Below are 18,768 nucleotides of genomic sequence, written 5' to 3'. Positions count from 1 at the left end.
TGCGATGGGATATTATGTGCCAAGAAAAAAAGAAGTGAAGTACTGGTATACCCTTTGAGCTATGATAATATGGTTGAGCCTTAAAAATTATGCCAAGGCGGGGTGCGGGGGAGGGGGGAAGAAGACAAATGAGGAAACAGACTCTTAACTGTAGAAAACAAACAGAAGGTTGCCTGTGGGGAGCGGGGTGGGGAATGGGCCAGATAGGTGATGGGGGTTGGGGATATGCTTATCTTGATGAGCACGGAGTGATCTGTGCAGTTGTTGAATTGCTCTGCTGTATACCTCAAACTAATAGAACACTGTATGTTAACTACACAGGAAATATGTATATATATATGCCAAGTGAAAGAAACCAAACCTGAAAGACCACCTGTGGTCTGATTCTGTATATGAAATAACCCAGAAGGCAAATCTATCAAGACAGCACGTAGGGCACCTGGGTGGCTCAGTGGGTTAAAGCCTCTGCCTTCGGCTCAGGTCATGATCTCAGGGTCCTGGAATCAAAGAGTCTCGCATCAGCAGGGAGCCTGCTTCCCCCTCCCCCTCTGCCTGCCTCTCTGCCTACTTATGATCTCTGTCTGTCAAGTAAATAAATAAAATCTTAAAAAAAAAAAAAAAGAAAGTAAATTGGTGTTTGCCACTGGCTAGGGTACTGGGAGGAAATAATTGAACTGCATTATGGGTACGGGATTCCTTTTGGGGTAATGAAAATATCCTAAAATTGTACTGATAGCTGCATAATTCTTTGATTATACTAAAAACCATTGAATTATATATGTTAACATGTTATTAAAAAATAAATCACTCCATATGCAAATTCCCGGAGACAGTAAATATAATAAACCCAGCTCAGTGCCTGGCAGTGGGGACAGCCGCTGATGAATGTTACCTCGGGCCAGCCTTGTGGAGGCGTGGGGCTGTTCATCCCGTAGAGGAGAAGACCTGGGGGAGGGCCTGTGTCAGCCCCCTTCCTACAGCTGGAGGGCTCTGGGAGGGGGGCAGGGTGAGTTGTCCCCAAGGCCCTATACAGCATGGAGAAAGCAACGAGAGAGAAGACTTCTTAGGAACACGTTTCATCTCCATAGAAACTCTAAATTGCTTCTCAGAATGGGTTGCCTGGTGAGGTGGTGATGCCCTGTCCTTGGAGGTCTTCCAACAGCTATGGCACTTCTCTCCTGGGGGGGTGTACAGAGAGGGCTGTGGTGTCAGGGGATCATTGGAGGAGGAAGGCAGTGGCTTGGAAGGTCACAAAGGCCTCTGGGTAACTGTTCAGGACCTCTGCAAGCGGCTCATGGCCAGTAATGTCAGCAGTATTGAACTACAGAAATGGCTCGCTGCACATCTGACGTCTCCAGCATTGTCCCCAAACGTCCCATCCCCTCGAGGAGTGACCACCTGTTAGATGTCAGCTGTGGCTGGAGCCTTTCCTGATGCTGTCCCATGAGAGCCTCACACCACCGTTCGGCAGGTGTTCTGTCTTCCCGACTACGGCTAGGGGGGCGGTGCACTGAGGCTCAGATGGGCAGAGCAGCTTGGCTTTCCCCATCACACTAGGGCCTCCAGAGTGTCCTTCGCACTGGCACAAGCTGCTGCTCCCAGCGAAGTCCTATGGCTGCCAGAGAAATGAGCCAGTGACCTCTGGTTTCTTCTCTAGTGACCTTGGGGCGGCTGTCAGAGGATTTCCCCCAGAAGTCCCCTGGGGCCTGATTCTTTGGACGAATTGGTAGACGCCTAGGCTGGGTTTATCTTCATTGCCTTTCAGCACAGCCCTCAGGCTCCAGAATTGACTTTAAAACGCCAAAAAAATTTTTAAAAATTAGAAAATTTCTTTGGAAAGCTGGAGTATCCCGTATAAATTGCTCTGGCAGGAGGAATAGGCTTAGGCTTAGGTGCCTGGAGACTTCCCACCTGTCTCTCCTCGCCTTGTGACAGGTGCTAGGATCTTGGGGGAAAGGCATGTGGCAGTTTATCGGTGGTTACTGAGAGGGCTGAAGCCTCCTTCCCAGCCCTCCCTGATCCCATTGCCTGCCTCCTGCCTTCAGCAGTAACCATCACCCCGAAGTCGGTGCGTGTGCGCTCTCTACAGGGCATACAGAACTGTCGTGTATGTTTCACACCTAAGTGTTTCCGTTCCTTCCGTGATTTGCTTACTGCACTCCACATCAGGTTTGTAGGATTTTATTTTTTTTTTAAAGATTTTATTTATTTATTGGACAGAGAGAGACACAGCGAGAGAGGGAACACAAGCAGGGGGAGTGGGAGAGAGAGAGAAGCAGCTTCCCACCGATCAGGGAGCCCAAAGCGGGGCTCAATCCCAGGACTCTGGGATCATGACCTGAGCGGAAGGCAGACGCTTAATGATTGAGCCACCCAGGCGCCCTAGGTTTGTAGGATTTTAAAACTTTTTTTTTTTTTAATGTAATTTCAGGCTCCCAGAAAAGTTACAGGATGAGTACCGTAAATTTCTGTATGTACGTTCTTCACCCAGAGACACCGATTACTAACATTTTGTCCCATCTGCTCGTCCTCTCTCATTTTTTTCCTGAAGCTTCTGAGAACAGCTTGCAGACACTGTGCCTCTTTACCCCCATATATCTTAGTGAGTATTTCCCAAACACGGGGTCGTTCCCTTACCTATCCTCAGCAGAGGGACCGAAATCGGGGAATGAACAGGATTTTGAGATTTAACTGTGTAGCTTTGGCTCCTGCCTTTTAGCAGATGTGTGGTAGTCCAGGTGGATGGGATCACAGCCTGTGGACCCGTTCTCTTACAGATGGACGTGGGTCATTCCCATTTTCTGGTCACTGCCAAGGCCACAGTAGCGCCATCATCATTGTCTCCTTGTGCCTGTTTTGCATCCTGGGAGGCCTGGGCTGCAGCATGCCTGTCTCCCTTGGATTTTGACAGTCATTTTCGGAGCAGGTGCACCTGTCTTCATTCTTAGTGGTGCTTTACCCTCTCAGGCTCCAGTGGCTTTTAGTGCGCCATGGCTTTTGGCTTATCTCAGGCCGTCTCTTGGATTGCTGTCATAGCAACAGGTGTCCCTGGGAGAACCTGGGTGTGACCGCATATGTGGCTCCCCACCCCCACCCCACAGCTAGAATATAGACCTGTTTGAAGTGCTACTATGTGCCAGGTGCTGCTTGAAATGTAGATGTTACCAGCTCCATGGCACAGATAAGAAAACTGAGGCCTGTAGAAGTTCAGTACCTTGCCCCCAGTCACTTGGCCAGGGCACGGCAGGGGTTGGGACAGAGACTGAATGAGTCACCCTTGCACTGTGCAGGGTGTGTGAAATGTCCGCTGACCCTCTAGTCCTGAGTCTAGAGAGAGACGGCACCAATGAGGAATTGGTGTCCCTCCTTGCAATGTCTCACACGTCCCACATGCCTGTCCTTGTGTTGCTGGTCCCCTCCTGTCTGTGCAGGACTCATTTCCCAGAGGAGCAGTCTGCACGGAGGACTAGAAAATGGATGGGGTGTTGGGGGCTGTCGTGAGCAACTATCCTGTCCCACCCTGGGAGTGTTGAAGTATGGGTGCTTCTCGGGGCCACCAGAGTCACAGGGGAACTCCCCTCCGGGACCCCTATTCAATCCTGTCCCAGCAGGAGAAACAGGGGCTACTTCAAAAGGGAGGAAGGGGGCTTTGGACCTCAGAAGTTTAGGGTGGGTGCTGGAATCGCTCAGCAATTCAACTCTGGCTTTTAGAGGTTAACTGTTAACGACTCCCATGAAAATCATGGTGCACGGAGTGCCCTCTTCATGCCACGTGCCTGCCTACCTCATCTTTGCTCCCAAGAGAAGTCCTCTCAGCTGGTGGTGCCTACTCCCTATTTCACAGAAGAAGAAACTGAAGGTCATAGTGGTTGGATAAGGCATCCAAGCCCCACCCACAAGTCTGCAAAACCGGGGTACAAGCCGGGCCTGGGAGATCCCCAAAGCCAGCAGCTCTCCAACTCTCTGTGTTCGTTTATGTGGCAAACAGGGATATTTTCACACATTATTTAAGATGGGTTTTAATCATATAAGTAATGCTTCATCTGTATAAAAAATTGAAACAAATCCCCTGAACGTCTCAGAGATAACTGTCTTTAATGATGTCTTACATAGCCTCCTGAAGTTATTTCTATGTATATTTTTATATGAGTCTGTGTATGTTTGTAGATATTCCAAATGATATAGCAATCATTATTGAACACTCTTTGCCGTGTACTACAAGGGTACAGATACATGGGAAAATTGTTTTAAATTTCTTCAAGAGCTTGAATAGGGTAGCTGTTTGAAGCACAAACTCTGAAGCCACATTGCCTGGGGTTTGAATCCCAGCTCTGCCACCTACTGGCTGTGTGACCTTGGGTGAGCTCTTTAACCTCTCTGTGCCTCCATGTTCTCATCTTTACATGGGACTATTAGATGTCAGCTAGTCATTCCCCAGGACTGTGGCGGTTTACCGAAACTTTGTAGCTTGAAAGAACAGACATTTATCTTCCCACTGTTCTGGAGGCCGGAAGTCTAACATCAGGGTGTCGGCCAAGATGGTTCTATCTGCAGGCTCTGAGGGAGAATCCATTCCATCCTCTCTCCTACCTTCTGGTGACGGCCGTTGGCCCTTTGTGTTCCTTGGCTTGAGACATTCTAATCCAGTCTCTTCTTCTGCCGTCGTGTGGTCTTCTAGCATCTCTCCACTGCCTCTGCTTATAAGGACACCTCCCACTGGATTTAGGCCCCGTCTTCAATCCAGGATGATCTCATCCTTAATTTAGTAACATCTACAAATATCCCCTTTTCAAATAAGGTCACATCTTTAGGTACGGGGGGTTAAAATTTGGACAAGCCACTTTGGGAGACACGGTGCAACCCAGGCATACAGGTGGGAGGTCAGCCGAGTTAAGGGAGTGCGTGGAGTACTTAGAACAGACCCACACGTGGTCGTGCTGTGGGCTCCTTGTTCATCAAACAGGCAGGCTGCTATCCTGCTTTCCCAGGACCCCCTCCCATCCCGCCCCCCACGTCACCTGGGTGCCTGTGCACCTTGTACAGAGTGATGGGGCCATCCCATAATATTATCACTGGAGCCACGTCTGGCCCCTACAGGCCTGAGAGCCCGTGAGGGCAGGGACTAGGCCTCTCTGTCTTGATAGACCAGCTCGGTCTTGAAGCTGCTTGGGGTTGGGATCATGGGTGGGACCAAGATGGCCTTTTGCCAGTCCTTTCCCTGCATCCCACCTTCCGCTCAGCTTCTGGCTAAGTCTGCACAAGGGAGCCTCAGTTCCCCTCAAAGGAGTCATCACTGGAACTTCCCAAGCTCTTTCCCAGGGGCTGGAGCTCTCGTGAGCTGGGAAACTTCCATGGCTTCCTTCCCAACAGGCAGCATGGAGCCGGGCCCTGCCCTCCAAGCTGTCACCCTGCTCTGACCCCATACTTAGGAGGGGCCCTCTGGGGCAGCCTCTCCACCCCAGAACAGAGCTTTCCTCTCCTCACCAGTGACAGGGACCCAGACACCGGTCCAGCAAGTTGGGGACGTGCCAATTCACTGCTCCTTCAGGGAGCTGGTGACAAAGTCCCCCAGATAAAGCCAGTTGTTGCATCCAGGCTGGGTCCCTGCAGTGCAGGGGGAGGGTCTCCCCGAGTGTCTGACCACCCTGCACTCAGCCCAGTGTCCAATGACACCTGGCTAAGAGTGGTGCTGTCCTCCCTACCAGAGCAGAAGGAAACTGGCCATGAACGATTTCTCTTTTCTGATGAGTTGCACTAAAGTTTCTGAGGCTCCTTACTTTTTGCTGACAGTCCTGTTCATTGCCCAAGTTTCCTGTGGCTGCCCTTATGGGACCTTCAACTAGAGTTTGGCTGCTGAGAGCAAGGACATGGGTGTCCGGGTCACCTGCTCTGCCAGCAGATGCCAGTTAGAAAAGGAGCAGCTGAGGCTAGGGGAGCTTTGGGCCTCGCTCCGAGTCACAGGAGCACGAGAGCCCTGAAGGGACAATGTGACGAGGGCACCTGCTCTGACCAGGCCGGAGAAGGGCCATGGGGCCAGACCCTCGGATCCCTGAGTCCCTGCTGACATTGGGCCTTGGGTCACTTGAGCTGTCTGGGCGTCACTTGCTCTGCAAAGTGCCCGTGCCATGATGGTGCTTGGGGCTGGGATGTGGGGCTCCAGCAGAATGACAGAGGTAGAAATGCCCAGAGCTGACACCCCATCAGGCTTTGTTTCACTGCTGTGATTAGTGGAACAGCCCGGCCACATCAGCTGTAACTGCTGGGGACTCTCGCTGAGCCCACACAGCTGGGTTCACATGTTGTCTTGGGTACAAGCCAGGTGCAACACACAGACATCTACTCGGTCATTCTCATCAAATGTGCTAAGTCCTAAAATCAAGGCCACAAAGTAGAAGAGTTATAATGAGAAGAATCCTAACTGGAGGGCTAGGATGATAGAAAAACAATAGTTAACTTTTACTGAGTTGTGCAAAGCACTCGACCCATCTCTCTCTGCCTCGCTATTAGGTAAGGGTAATTCTTACCTTTTTACAGATGCTTAAACTGAAGCCCAGAGAAGTAGCGTAACTGGCCAGAGGTCACACAGCTTGGATTCGAACCCAGGACTTCTAATAAAGCAGACAGGCTTCTTCTGGATGGGTCTTAAGGGATGGGGAGAACTTTATCCCCAGCAGTGTCCTATAAAAGATTTTAAACATGCAGAAGAGTCAAAAGAATTTTGCAGTGAATACCCATCTACATATGGGTCTTTGCGTGGACATTGACTTTCATCTCTCTTGGGTAGATAGATACCCAGGAGTGAGATGGTTGAGTCATACGCAAGGTTTATGTTTAGGTTTACAAAAAAAAAAAAAAAAATTGCCTTTTTCCAAAGTGGTTGTACCCATTTAGAGTATCTCCAGTAATGCCAGAGAGTTCTGGTTTCCTCCCACCCTTACCAGCATGTGATGTTGTCAGATGTCAGTCTTCTTAATTTTAGCCATTCTCGTAGTTGTATCGTGGTATCTCATTGTGTTTAATGAGTTTAATTTGCATTCCCCTAATGACTAATGATGTCAAGTAATCTTCCGCTGGCTTATTGGCCATTCAGATGTCTCCTTGGAGGTATATTCAAACCTTTGGCCCATTTTTAACACGAACTTGCTCGTTCTCCATTAGATGTATGCTTTGCAAATATTTTTTCCCCGCCCGTGGTTTGCGCATCCCTTTTCTTCATGAGGTGTTTTGATAGGCGCAAGTTTAATTTGGTATGTTTAATTTATCCATCTTTCCTTTCATGGTTCTTGCTTTCTGGTCCAATCCACTAAACTTTTGCCTGCCCATTGGAGACAATGTTAGTAACAGGGAACCTGAAGGAATCACATTGGGCATTGGAATCACAGGTGGATAGGGCAGCCTGAGCCTCAGGAGTGCCAAGTGGGGAAATGCAGGTTTTGCTGAGGGGATGGAGGGCAGCTCTTTGTGGGGAGTTTATGGGGATGGGGGAAGGCAGGGGCTCAGAAAGGGAGTACCTTTAATATTAGGAGACTGGATTGGATCCTTTAGGCAGTGCAAGCCATTGAAGGTTTTAGAGCAGGAAGGGACGTGATCACAAAGGACTCATGGCATGGTCCCCATGATTCTGGAGCCTGGACGGAGTTTCTCCTTGGTCATCCTGTCCTCAGGATGAAGCTGGGACTTCCAGGGAGCTGGGGGCAGGGAGCGGCCTTAGAGTCAACTCTGCCAGTCGTTCCAGCATCCTTATGGGGACACCCACCCTGCCCCCTCTGACCTCCCCTTGCCCCAACCCTCTAACCCCAGCACCTGCCAGCCCCTAGGCTTCCTTGAGGTTTCTCTGGGTCAGGTCGCTCAAAGGCCTTTGCTCTTTCCCAAATCTGCATCCTTGTTACAGTTCAGCACGACCTGACACACTCTAGGTCACTCATTCACCTTGTCTGTCACCTGGCTTCTCTCCTATAGGTGAGGTTTGTTGGTTTGGTTTGGTTTGGTTTTTACTCTTGTTCTCTGCTCTGACCCAGTTCCTAGAACAACATCTGGAGCTCACAGGCCCTCGGAAAATATTCATAGTACAAGCGAATGGGAGACAGACCCCCTCCTTTCTCCCAGAGCCTGTTTGTTTGATCATGGCTTTGGTTCTAAGGAGAAGATGAGGACCTTTGTCCGCAAAGCCCAGGCCCCTCCTAGGACCACCCAATAAGTAGAGGAAGCTTCCGGGCTACCACCTGCCCATTGCATAGATGAGAAAACAGACTCAGAGGGAAAGGACTCACCACGGCCTCAGCCTAGATGGTGGCAGAGCGGAAATGCGAGTTCTCACTCCCAGCTTCCATGAGAGCCCTAATGTGCCCCTGGGGGAGGCCCCTGGCCAAGCAAGGAGGTTTAAAGATGATCAGGAAGCCTTTTGGTGCCAGAAGATAGTTTTGGGTTTCGAGGGTCAGAGGAAACTAACAGGCCCCAGGGTGCTTCTTTCCAGGGTAATTCCGGCCTCCAGCCTTTTCACTTCTTTCCCAGCAGAGATGCTGTGACCGGACTTCAGGGCCTGGGAAGAGGTTACATCAGCATCAGCTGGGCTGCCCTGGACTTGAACTCCAAATGTGGCTCACTGAGCCCCAGTTCCACAGCCTGTAGCCATCCATGGGGCTGCCTTACCGCCCCTCCCGGCCCCACGGTGCCTGCAGCTGCCTCGGACACTCCTGTTCGTCCTGGGCACCCTTTTCAGTGTGCACACAGCATCCGTGAGAGGGACAGCTTCTGGGAGGATTTGGGATTGGGGACGTCAGGATGGAATTTTGGCCGGGACCACGCCCTTGCCTTTAGGAAAAGCTGTTCCCTCCTCAGGACTTCTGGGTCTTGCAACCCTCAAACCCCCTCTCCCCCACCACCCCATTCCCCTCTTCTGTGCCTTTAATGGGGCTCATCCTGACCCTCCCCAGAGCGGTCCCTTAGAGCAACCACTAGCCAGGGACGCAGGCAAAAGACAGGCACCAGCCACATCTTCCTACCTGTGTAACTACCCCCTCTGTCTGATGAAGGTTTTCACCCCTGCAGATACCCTGAGAGATTTAGTTCCTTGGAGTCCCCTGTGTTTCCCTAAAGCCAGCCGGGGTTGGAATTAGCTGTTCCTGCCGCATGGTGCTCCTGTTACATTTATCCCAATCTTCTGCTTCAGCTGGTTTCGTCTGTGTCGATCCAACCCATTTTATTATAAGCACCCCCAGGTGCGGATCATGGTTCATCTCTTTTTAATTCCCCAGAGGACTGGTGGCTTCATAGATGCCTAATGACTGAGCACGGCTGAATTGACTGTCCGTCTGTTACACTCTGCGGTCAGGGCTGGCTGCGGCAGGGGCTGATCGTTTGATTCTGTTCTCAGTCCTGTTCCAGATGTTGGCAAAGGAGAGGGAGAGGAAGAGGAGGAGGAGGATGGCAAGGGGCCTCATCCCCCGGTCACCCCAAAGAACTGCCTTCCCCGGCGGGGCATCAGTGTCCTGGAGAAGCTCATCAAGACATGTCCTGTGTGGCTGCAGCTGGGTCTGGGCCAGGCGGAGGCCGCCGGTATCCTGCTCCAGGAGGCGGCTGGGGTGAGTTGAGGTCTCTTCGCCTCGTGGCCGGTGGTGGGCAAGCACAGCTGCCTGTTTCTGCTTTCCTTTCTTGGGTTGGTCAGCTTTTCGACTGGGGTGTTTGTTTCCAGAACTGAGGAGCGAGAGACTGGTGGGACATCTGGTTCCTGCTTTGGAGAGCAGGTGTCCCCCCCTCCGGAGAACAGGGGGCTGTGTGGCTGGCGTGGGCTGTCTGGGCACCGGGACCCCTGAGAAGCAGGACTGGCACTTGGAGAAGTCAGCCAGGCATCTGGGATGAGAGCTGGAGGCACCGGAGAGATCCTGTTTCACTCCCTTAGTTGATAAAAGTGAACAGGGGTTATGTGACACAGGCAAAAGCTTTTCTGGAGCCAGGCTCTGTGAGCTGAGCCAAGGGGCTTAGATTTTTCTGAGGCTCACTTTTCTCCCTTTGAAACGGGGCCATTCGCGAAGGTACTCTGGTCCTGTGAGCATCACAGGGGAAGATAGGTAGGTAGATAGTGAAACATGAATCAGAACCCATCAGGTGCCACCGACCCCATGCGTTTTCTCTTATGCACCACTTCCTTTTTTAAAAACATTTAATTTGTTTAATTATAAAAGTGATAAACATGTGTAGTCACTGTAAAAAAAAAAAAAAATCAAGCCGGACAGAAGTAAAGAGGCTTCTCGAAGTTTTTGCCACCTGTTCTCTGTCCCCTCACTGACTTCCCAGAAGTCTGTTTTCAGTTTTGTTTGTTATGGAAGTGAAATTTGCATCACAGAAGAGGAGCCATTTTCAAGCACGCTATGTGTGTAGTCTGTTCCCAGCGCCCTGTCAGCAGCATCTCTGTCTGCTTCCAACACACTTCATTGACCTGACATAAAGTCCCGGGCCTCCTCCCCACGCCCCGGCAGCCAGCTGTCCGCTGCAGAAACCGTGTTTGCTCGAAGCTCATGGTCTGTCTTCGCGGGCGTTATCTGCAGGGTCCCCCAGTGACCGCAGCCAGGGTCTGTCGAGCACTCTGTCCCGGGCACTCAGCGAAGGTGTGCACGTGAATCAGCACTGTGTGTGCTCACAGCAGCCCTCTGACTTGGGTATGACAATCAGACCCATTTTACAGAAGAGGTAGCTGAGATGCCCAGAAGCTGTGTGACCTCCCCCAGGTGACTCAGCGAGCCAGTGCCTGAGCTGGAACTTGAACCCAGAACCCAGGCAGTCTGGCTGCTCCCGAGCTATGTTGTACCTGCGCGGAATCCCGCGCTGGGATTTCAGCCGCTGGGCGCTTCTGCTGGGCTCCCCTTCAATGCGGCAGGTCCGGGCTCCCCTGTGGGGCTCAGTGGCTTAGTGGATTCACTCACCTTGGACTAGATAAAAATCTGTCGAGTAGCAATTGTACCTAAAGATTGGAATTCCTGGGGCACCTGGGTGGCTCAGTGGGTTAAGCTCTGCCTTCACCTTGGGTCATGATCTCAGGGTCCTGGGATCGAGTCCCGCATCGGACTCTGCTTGGCAGGGAGCCTGCTTCCTCCTCTCTCTCTGCCTGCCTCTCTGCCTACTTGTGATCTCTGTCAAATAAATAAATAAAATCTTAAAAAAAAAAAAAAAGATTGGAATTCCTGCAACTTATGGGGCTTGCAACAAAGTTCCAACCTCCCCTTGCCACAGAGGCCCCTTCCACAGGGAGTGGGGACCATGGAGGCCGGACAGCCCAGCAGAATCCTGCTGAGACCAAGGCAGGGGTGTGTCTCTTCTGGGTATGGTGGCAGACGCCCCCTGCCCCCAGGCCAGGCCAGCCCCACTGCAGCACCAGGGACAGCCTGGAAGTCCGTGGATCCCTCTAGAAGGATGAGTAGGGAGGGGGCTCCAGGGGCAGGCAAGCTGATGGTCATCCTTAAGAAAACAAGATCCCTTGTTTCATCCTGCCCCACCAAAAGGTTTTTTATTTTGAGCTCACTGAGGGCTTCGGAGCAAATGAAGAAACTGTATGGAAAATAAAATCAGGGACTCACGCTAGTGAGTGTCCCAGTTCCCAGCGTGTCCAGTCCACCAGCGAATCACCCACTTCCCTGTGAGGTTTGGAGGGGATTGGCTTCCCACCCTTCCTGGGAGGTTGAGACTCAACGTAGACCCAAGTGCAAGGTTTTGATGCCAAGGGATGGCCATTTTCTGGGCATGGATGGACATGCAGATGGACAAGACAGTGAGGACCCATCGTGGGAAAGGCAAGTGCCTCTCCAGGGCAGGGTGGGCCGGCCCTAAGTCTGGACTGCTTTGCCCCAGGGGTCAGCCCTCTGTTCAAAAAGTTGAAGATAAGCCCAAATCAAAATAACAAGAGTGGTTCAATGTGAAGATTCCTTCTCAGTGCTGGGCCAGGTACTGACATTAATGGCAAGTCCTGTGTGGTGTCCTCTCCTCGCATCCTTGTGATAATCCTGGGAGGCCTCTGAATCTGTTATTATCCCCAATTTACAGATAAGGAAACTGAGGCTAAGAGGAGCACCCTAGTTTGGGCTTCCCCAGAAGCAGACCCCAAGACAAGGATTTGAGTTCAAGTAGTTTATTTGGGAGGTGACCGACCCCAGGAGGCTGGCAGGGGAAATAAGACAGGGAATGGAGGCAGCTAATGAAAGGTGTGTGGTCGTGCACGTTACCACGGGCTGCAAGGGGAGCTGGATCCTACTGGAGCTTTCTGGGGACCAGTGTGGAACACTCATCTTAAAGCCATCCCACCAAGGACTAGAAAGCTGTTACTGTCCACCGACTCCTGAGAGCCCCACACCACTGTGGGGTGTGAGGATTTGTGTTCCAGTACGTCCTCTCTGCCCTGAGGATGAGAAGATCTGACCATGGCGAGAAAGAGATGCCAAGTTCTGGGGCGATGCAGGCGGACTTCCTGGAGGAGGCAGACGCTGAGCCAGGTCATGCAGGGTAGATGGGACGGACTGAGATAGCAAATAGAAAGCTGCTCCAAGGCTGGGTCCTAACGTGACACCCGCATCCAGAGAGAGGCCTGCATCCGATCCCGGGACTGAGAGAGCGGCCACGGTTAAAATGGAAGGAAGCTGCCCTAAAGGGGGACAGCCAGGCCCACACCCTGATCCCACTCACTGCATCGCCGAGGCCTCAGGGACAGGGCCCGCCCTGAGCCAACAGAATTGGACCAGATGCACCTTCTCTTCCTTTCCCTGCCCCCTCCCTCTCTGCCCTTATCTGCCCCCACCCGCCTTCACGTCTCTGTTTTCAAGCAGATGCAAAGCCCAAAGTTCATGCTCTGGTAAGAACGTTGGCCAACTCTTACCCAGAGTTGGTCTTTGCATGATCATATCTATCCCCACTGTGATTTCTGTCAGGTGCTCCGTGCTATTAGTATCCTATCCTCGAGGAGACAGCAGAGGCTCTGACATGTTCACTCACTTGCCTGAGGCCATGTGACTAGTGAGAGCAGAGTCTGCAAGGTGTGACCTTCAGCGAGGGCCCTTGGCCGGGTAATTTCCTCCCACAGGAGGGTGGGAAACTGAGCCCGCAATGCGCTCCTCATTTTCAGAGCTGCAGACCACTCAGTCAATTAAGTGTCTGCCTTCGGCTCAGGTCATGATCCCAGGGTCCAGGGATCGAGTCCCACCTTGGGCTCCCTGCTCAGCAGAGAGCCTGCTTCTCCCTCTGTACCTTCCTTTACTCGGGTGCTTTATCCTTTTCTCTCTCTCTCTCCCAAGTAAATAAATAAAATCTTTTTTTTTAAGTACTTTAAAAAAATGAAAACAAACAAACAAAAAAAACTGCAGACACTACAGGTGGCCCCCAGGCTTTATGAGCTCCAAGGGTCTTCAGAGATCACCTGGATACCCGCCCCTCCAGAGGCGAACGGTCTGGAGACCAGGCTTCTGGCTCTGCCAGTAGCTCCATGACCTTGACCATGTCCCACCCCCTCTACCCCTCCACCCCTCCACCCCTCCAGCCCTCCCCACCTACCCTCCCAGCAGTCTGCGTCTCTGATACGTATTGGGAACATACTGGCCCATTTTTGATTTGTGTGTATCCAGCAACAAGGCAATCGAAAAGCCACTTTTATTCATTCTACACCCAAATGATTTTTTTTTTTTTTAAGTTTAATTTTAGAAATTTTTGATTTACAGAAAAGTTCCAAAGACAGTATAGGGAGTTCCCAGAGACTCCTCCCCCAGTTTAACAGCTGCTGTTAACATCAGACAGGAATAGAATATGCTTGTCACAGTTAATGAAGTAATATTGATACATTCACATGCGCTAAAGCCCCCAGCTTTTACCTAATGTCCTTCTTCATGGCAGCCTCTCAGGCAGGCCTCCATCTTACATTGGGTCCTTGTGTCTCAGGCTCCTCTAGGCTGTGACGGTTTCTCAGACTTTCTTTGTGTTTTGATGGCCTTGACAGGTTTGAGGAATACAGGTATTTCAAAGGCATTTGGTAGGGAATCCCTCCGCTGGCATTCATCTGATGCTTAGACTACGGTTATGAGTGTGCGGGCAGAAGACCCAGAAGTAGAGTGCCTTTCTCTTCACATCATGTCAGCAGAACCTACTATCAACGTGACTTAGCACTCACTGTTGGCGTAGACCTGGATCACCTGGCCGAGGTGCTTGTCAGCTCTCGCCTCTGTAAAGTGATCCTTGTTCCCACCCCTTATGCTGCCCTCTTTGGAAGGAAGTCACTATGTGTGGCCCATCCTCAGGGACTGGGGAGTCCTCGACTCTCTACATAAATTATTTGGAGTTCTTCTACACAAGAGATGTGTCTCTTCTCCATTTATTTATTTATTCCATCATTGACTTGTAGCAATATGGACTCATGGGTATTGCCTTTCTGCTTTGGGTTATAATCCAATACTACTTAAATGATTTTTTTTAAAAGATTTTATTTATTTATTTGACAGACAGAGATCACAAGTAGGCAGAGAGGCAGGCAGAGAGAGGGGGAAGCAGGCTCCCTGCTGAGCAGAGAGCCTGATTCGGGACTCGATCCCAGGACCCTGAGATCATGACCCAAGCTGAAGGCAGAGGCTTAACCCACTGAGCCACCCTGGCACCCCAATGATTCTTTTGCTCAGATTGTTCCAGCTTTGGCCTGAGCTCCATCAGTTGGTTCCCATGTCCCTTTGACATACGGTCATCATTGCGCATGTGCATATGTGTGTTTGGTGTGTGGAGCACTTCTTTCCTTTCTGACCCTGCACGCTTCAGGATTGTTTTGTGTATTTCTTGCCCACATCCTGGAATCAGCCATTTCTCCATGGGGCCCCCGTTTCTTTCATTAGAGAATAATATTAGAAAGCAAGATCTGGGTGTTCTGTGTGTTTATTGCAACTGGAGTGCCATTGCTTGGAGGACAAAAGATAGTTTTTAATGAAAAAAATCTCTTGTGAGATTGCTTTTTGTAGTGGGGGGTTAGTTCAAGAGTTAGAATAGCCTGTATGGTGATACAGACCAGCCGTGTAGGTGGTTCAAGGCACCTTCCCCAGGTGTGAGCCCAAAGAATGCCAAATCCATTCAAGATTAGTTTGGCAAAAGCATCAGTGCAGCCTCTCTCTTGCCCCTTCCAGGTGCTGGGGCCAGGAAAGGAGCACAGTCAGCAGTTCCCGCAGGTCTCCTGTGCCATAAGCCCCCCTCTCTCATCTTTCCAACAGCCCTGCAGAACGGGGGGCAGGCTCCCTATTTTATAAGTAAGGAAAGTCAACTCCGGTAAGGAGCCTGCCCCATGTAATCGGCTGCTAAGTGCCAAAGTGTGATTTGAACCCACCAACTGACTGCCTTCAAAGGCTTGAAAAATGTCTCGGCCTCATTCCCAGAATTTTTTTTTTTTTTTGGTTTGGACTAGAGCTCAGGCAACAGCATGTTTTAAAAACTCCAGAGGTGATTGAAAATCTCCCCTCCATGCCGTGCTACCACTTCATTAGAAGTGATGGGAAGGGTGGGCCACATGTGTCCAGAGTGGGCCCTGGTCCCTGACCCACTGGACCACTGGCCTCCAGAGGCCCAGCAGCCCCTGAGCTTCTGGCCTCTTGGAAGAACTGGCCACTTCCAAGCCTGCTCTGATGGCCATGATTGGAAAGTTCGCCCCCAAGCAGCTGGAATATTGTCCTAAAATAACCAAAGTGGAAAAGCAGACCGCTCTGGATTGTCTGGGCAAAAATGGATAAAAGTAAAATCATTATGGTGTATTGGACTTTGGGTTTTTGTGTATTTACTTGGAGAGGAGGAGGGGCCTGCAGAAGCTGTGTGATTCTCTCCCTAAGCATACTGTGTCCCAGCTGTTATGGCAATCAGTTGGTCTTTCCAGAAACCCGCCCTGGCTGAGGGTAGACGGGGCGAGGCTCCCGCAGCCAGCTGTTGCAGCCTCGTGGACTGCAGTCACTTCCCCGGCAAACTCAGTGCCAGCCTCTTGGGATCTGCGAAAGACCCCCCGGTGCTGATCTGGGAGAGTATCTTCTAGAAGAAAGGAGTCCTGGGACCCTGCAGCCCCCCGCCCTCACTAGACTGGAAAAGCCAGCTCAAGAGAGGGAAAATGACTTGCCAAAGGACATGGCAAACCAGGGGCAGAGCTGGAAGGGACACCAAGTATCCTGCCTTTCAGCCCGGTGCTCTGACCTCTACCCCACAGTTGTTTGGTGGGTAGGGACAGGAGAATCCCTAAAGAAAACTGGACCCCTAGAGTAGGCATGCCCCAGTCAGTTTGTACAACTGGGGAAGAGGATTCTTTTGCTTTCTGAGAGTTCCTAATGCAGGGCACTGAGGAAGCGGACAAAAGAGGGGGGAAAGAGGGAGCGGAAGGAGTGGGTTGACGCAGATGTCAGCTCAGCGTGGCACCAGACTGCACTGTTCCCACAGAGGGGAGAGGCTGAGTGAGGATACTGGGGCATTTCAAGGTTTGTTGGTGGCCTGGTTAACTGGGGGAGACTTTTAGGAGCAGTGGGGGAGGAAGGGAAATGACTGAACTGTTTCACTCATTATCATCCTGGATAGTCCACAGGGAAGTGTCCTGCAGGGGGACAGAAAAGGCCCCCATGGCTACACTTGTCACCTGGTCCCTCACTCCCCACCTTGAGCTCAACGATTTACTCTGTGCTGAGGCCTGAAGTCTAGGGCTGCTGATGAGGGTATATCTGTCCTTGTTCTTTGTGCCCGGTGTATCACCAGGCTTCCTTTCTGACTCATGGAGCGGTCCCGAACCCCTGAGGGTGGGAATGCTGCCTTCCTGCAGGAGGGGGTTCTGTGCCATTTGTTCTCAGGATGGGAGGCAGGTGGAGGGGCACTGGGGAAGGGAGGCACCGCTGACCTAGGGCCTCGATCAGCTGGGAATGCTGGAGGGTGGGGTCCAGGGTTAGTTTAGCAGCCAAGTGATGTCCTTAGAACCCAGGGTCTTTTCACCTTTCTGTTCCACATCTGCAAGGTGTTGGCTTTTGTCCTCCAGTTGTCACTTCATGGTGACAAAATGGCAGCGGCAGCTCCAGCCATCTCACCCATTCAAAGGCAGGAGGTCACAGGCAAAAGGCTTTCTTCTCCAAGCCTCGGTCTTTTTTTCAGGGAACAAATTTATTTTTAGATGACTTTTTGGTCACCCCTAACTGCAAGGGGGGTGCTGGAAAGGGGGTGAATGGCAAAAAGGAGCAGAATAGCCATGATTGGCTTTGACCAACTCCTCCTGAGGCAGGATACGTTGCACCCAGACCCAGATCGGAACTGGGGTCAGTTGTCAAGAAAGGGGAAAGACTCGTTGTCGGAGAGCTAACGGATAGCGACTGTCCCTGGCAGAAACTATTAATGATCCCATTTTCCATAGGAAGAAGCAGCTCCAGAGAGACCACACAGCTCAGAGTAGCCAAGCTAAGGACTAAACTCAGAGCATCTGGCTCCAGAGCCTGCAGGCCGAAGTTGTACATGGAAGGGCCCCAAGGCCCACGGCCCTGAGTGATCCCCTTTCCCTCTCTTTCTGCTGCTCCTCCCCCCATACCTTTTTCATCTGTGCAATGGGTAGAACGCTCCCAAGCCCAAAGTACTATAAAGTATCTGTCTAAAACCTGTAGCCTGATGCCTGGCTCAGAACTCGCACTCAGCTGACACTCAGTGGGTTGGTTGGGTTGGAGGAGGTGACCTGTAGTGGTCACACCATGGCCTGAAGGTCACTGGCCTTGCGTTCTTGTCCTCGTTCTGCCACTAACAACTGATGTGGCCTCAGGAGGCCTGTCTCATATCTGGGTCTTGGTTCCTCTGGCTGGAGAGTGGGGAACTGCCTGCCTTCCCCAGTGCCCCTGGCTTTCAAACTGCCCCCCCCCATTCCCTGAGCTCTGGGGATCCCTCCATAACACCTTCTAGAAGGAAGAGAGGAGTGGGTACCTAAACGATGGGGCCCATGTCCATACACCCGATGGCTCTATCATTAGCTACTGTCATGTAACAAATCACGGACAACTTCAGTGGCTTAAAACAGTCACCATTTGAGTTGCTCATGATTCTGTGGGTTTGCAGTTTGGGCTGGGTTCTGTGGAGCTGCTCTGTTGCTGGTCTCACCTGGGGTCAGCCATGCAGCCGCAGTCAGCCGGCGGCTCGGCTGGGGCTGGCTGGCCCGAGGTGGGCCCAATCGCTTGGCGGGCCCTTGGCGCCAGCAGCTGGCTGGCCACGTGACTCCGGCAGACTCACTCCGGGGGGGTCCTCACATGACATCTGTGTCCCAGAGGCTGAGCATGGAAGCCGACCTGCCTCTTACAGCCTAGCCTCAGAACCCCACCATGCCCTGTCTGCCACATTCATTTTGGTCAAAGCAAGTCCCAAGGCTACTCCTTCCAGGTGTGGGGAATTTTGATGTGAGAAGCTACAAGGCATTTGTGGCCATTTTTAATCTACCACATAGGAGAACGTTCTGTGAGTCCCTTTCTCCTATCTCTCCCTTTGGAAAAAGATACATAGTAATCATCTGGCTAATAATTATCAAAGGAGATGATGCCTCTAAAAATCTTAGCTTATGGTTTAGTGCTCAGTGAATGGGAGCAGTCTACTCTAATAATAAAAATTGTAAGTGCTTTTTATTAAGTGCACACTTGGTGTCAGGCATGTGATGTACCCAGTCAGCAGTTCTCAGAGCAACCCTGAAAGGTGGATATTATCGTTCTCGTGCTCAGATGAAGAGATTGAGACCCGGAGAACTAAAGGCGGCTTGTCCGTGGGTCCATAGCTTGCATG

At 51.4% G+C, this 18,768-nt stretch overlaps 1 protein-coding gene across 1 annotated transcript in view; it reads left to right on the top strand.

Annotated features, from left to right (window-relative positions):
* The window catches only part of LOC111148708 (Ras and Rab interactor 3), a 117,340-nt gene that overhangs the window by 25,777 nt on the left and 72,795 nt on the right, over positions 1 to 18,768 (top strand). The window contains exon 2 of the mRNA XM_022505502.1: positions 9,374 to 9,581. Coding sequence (XP_022361210.1) covers positions 9,374 to 9,581 — 208 coding nt within the window. The remainder of the gene's footprint in view (positions 1 to 9,373; positions 9,582 to 18,768) is intronic.

This window comes from Enhydra lutris, unplaced genomic scaffold (genome assembly GCF_002288905.1).
Source record: "Enhydra lutris kenyoni isolate GAN:26980312 unplaced genomic scaffold, ASM228890v2 scaffoldscaffold20, whole genome shotgun sequence".
Lineage (NCBI taxonomy): Eukaryota > Metazoa > Chordata > Mammalia > Carnivora > Mustelidae > Enhydra > Enhydra lutris.
This window is presented reverse-complemented; position numbering and strand designations above follow the sequence as displayed.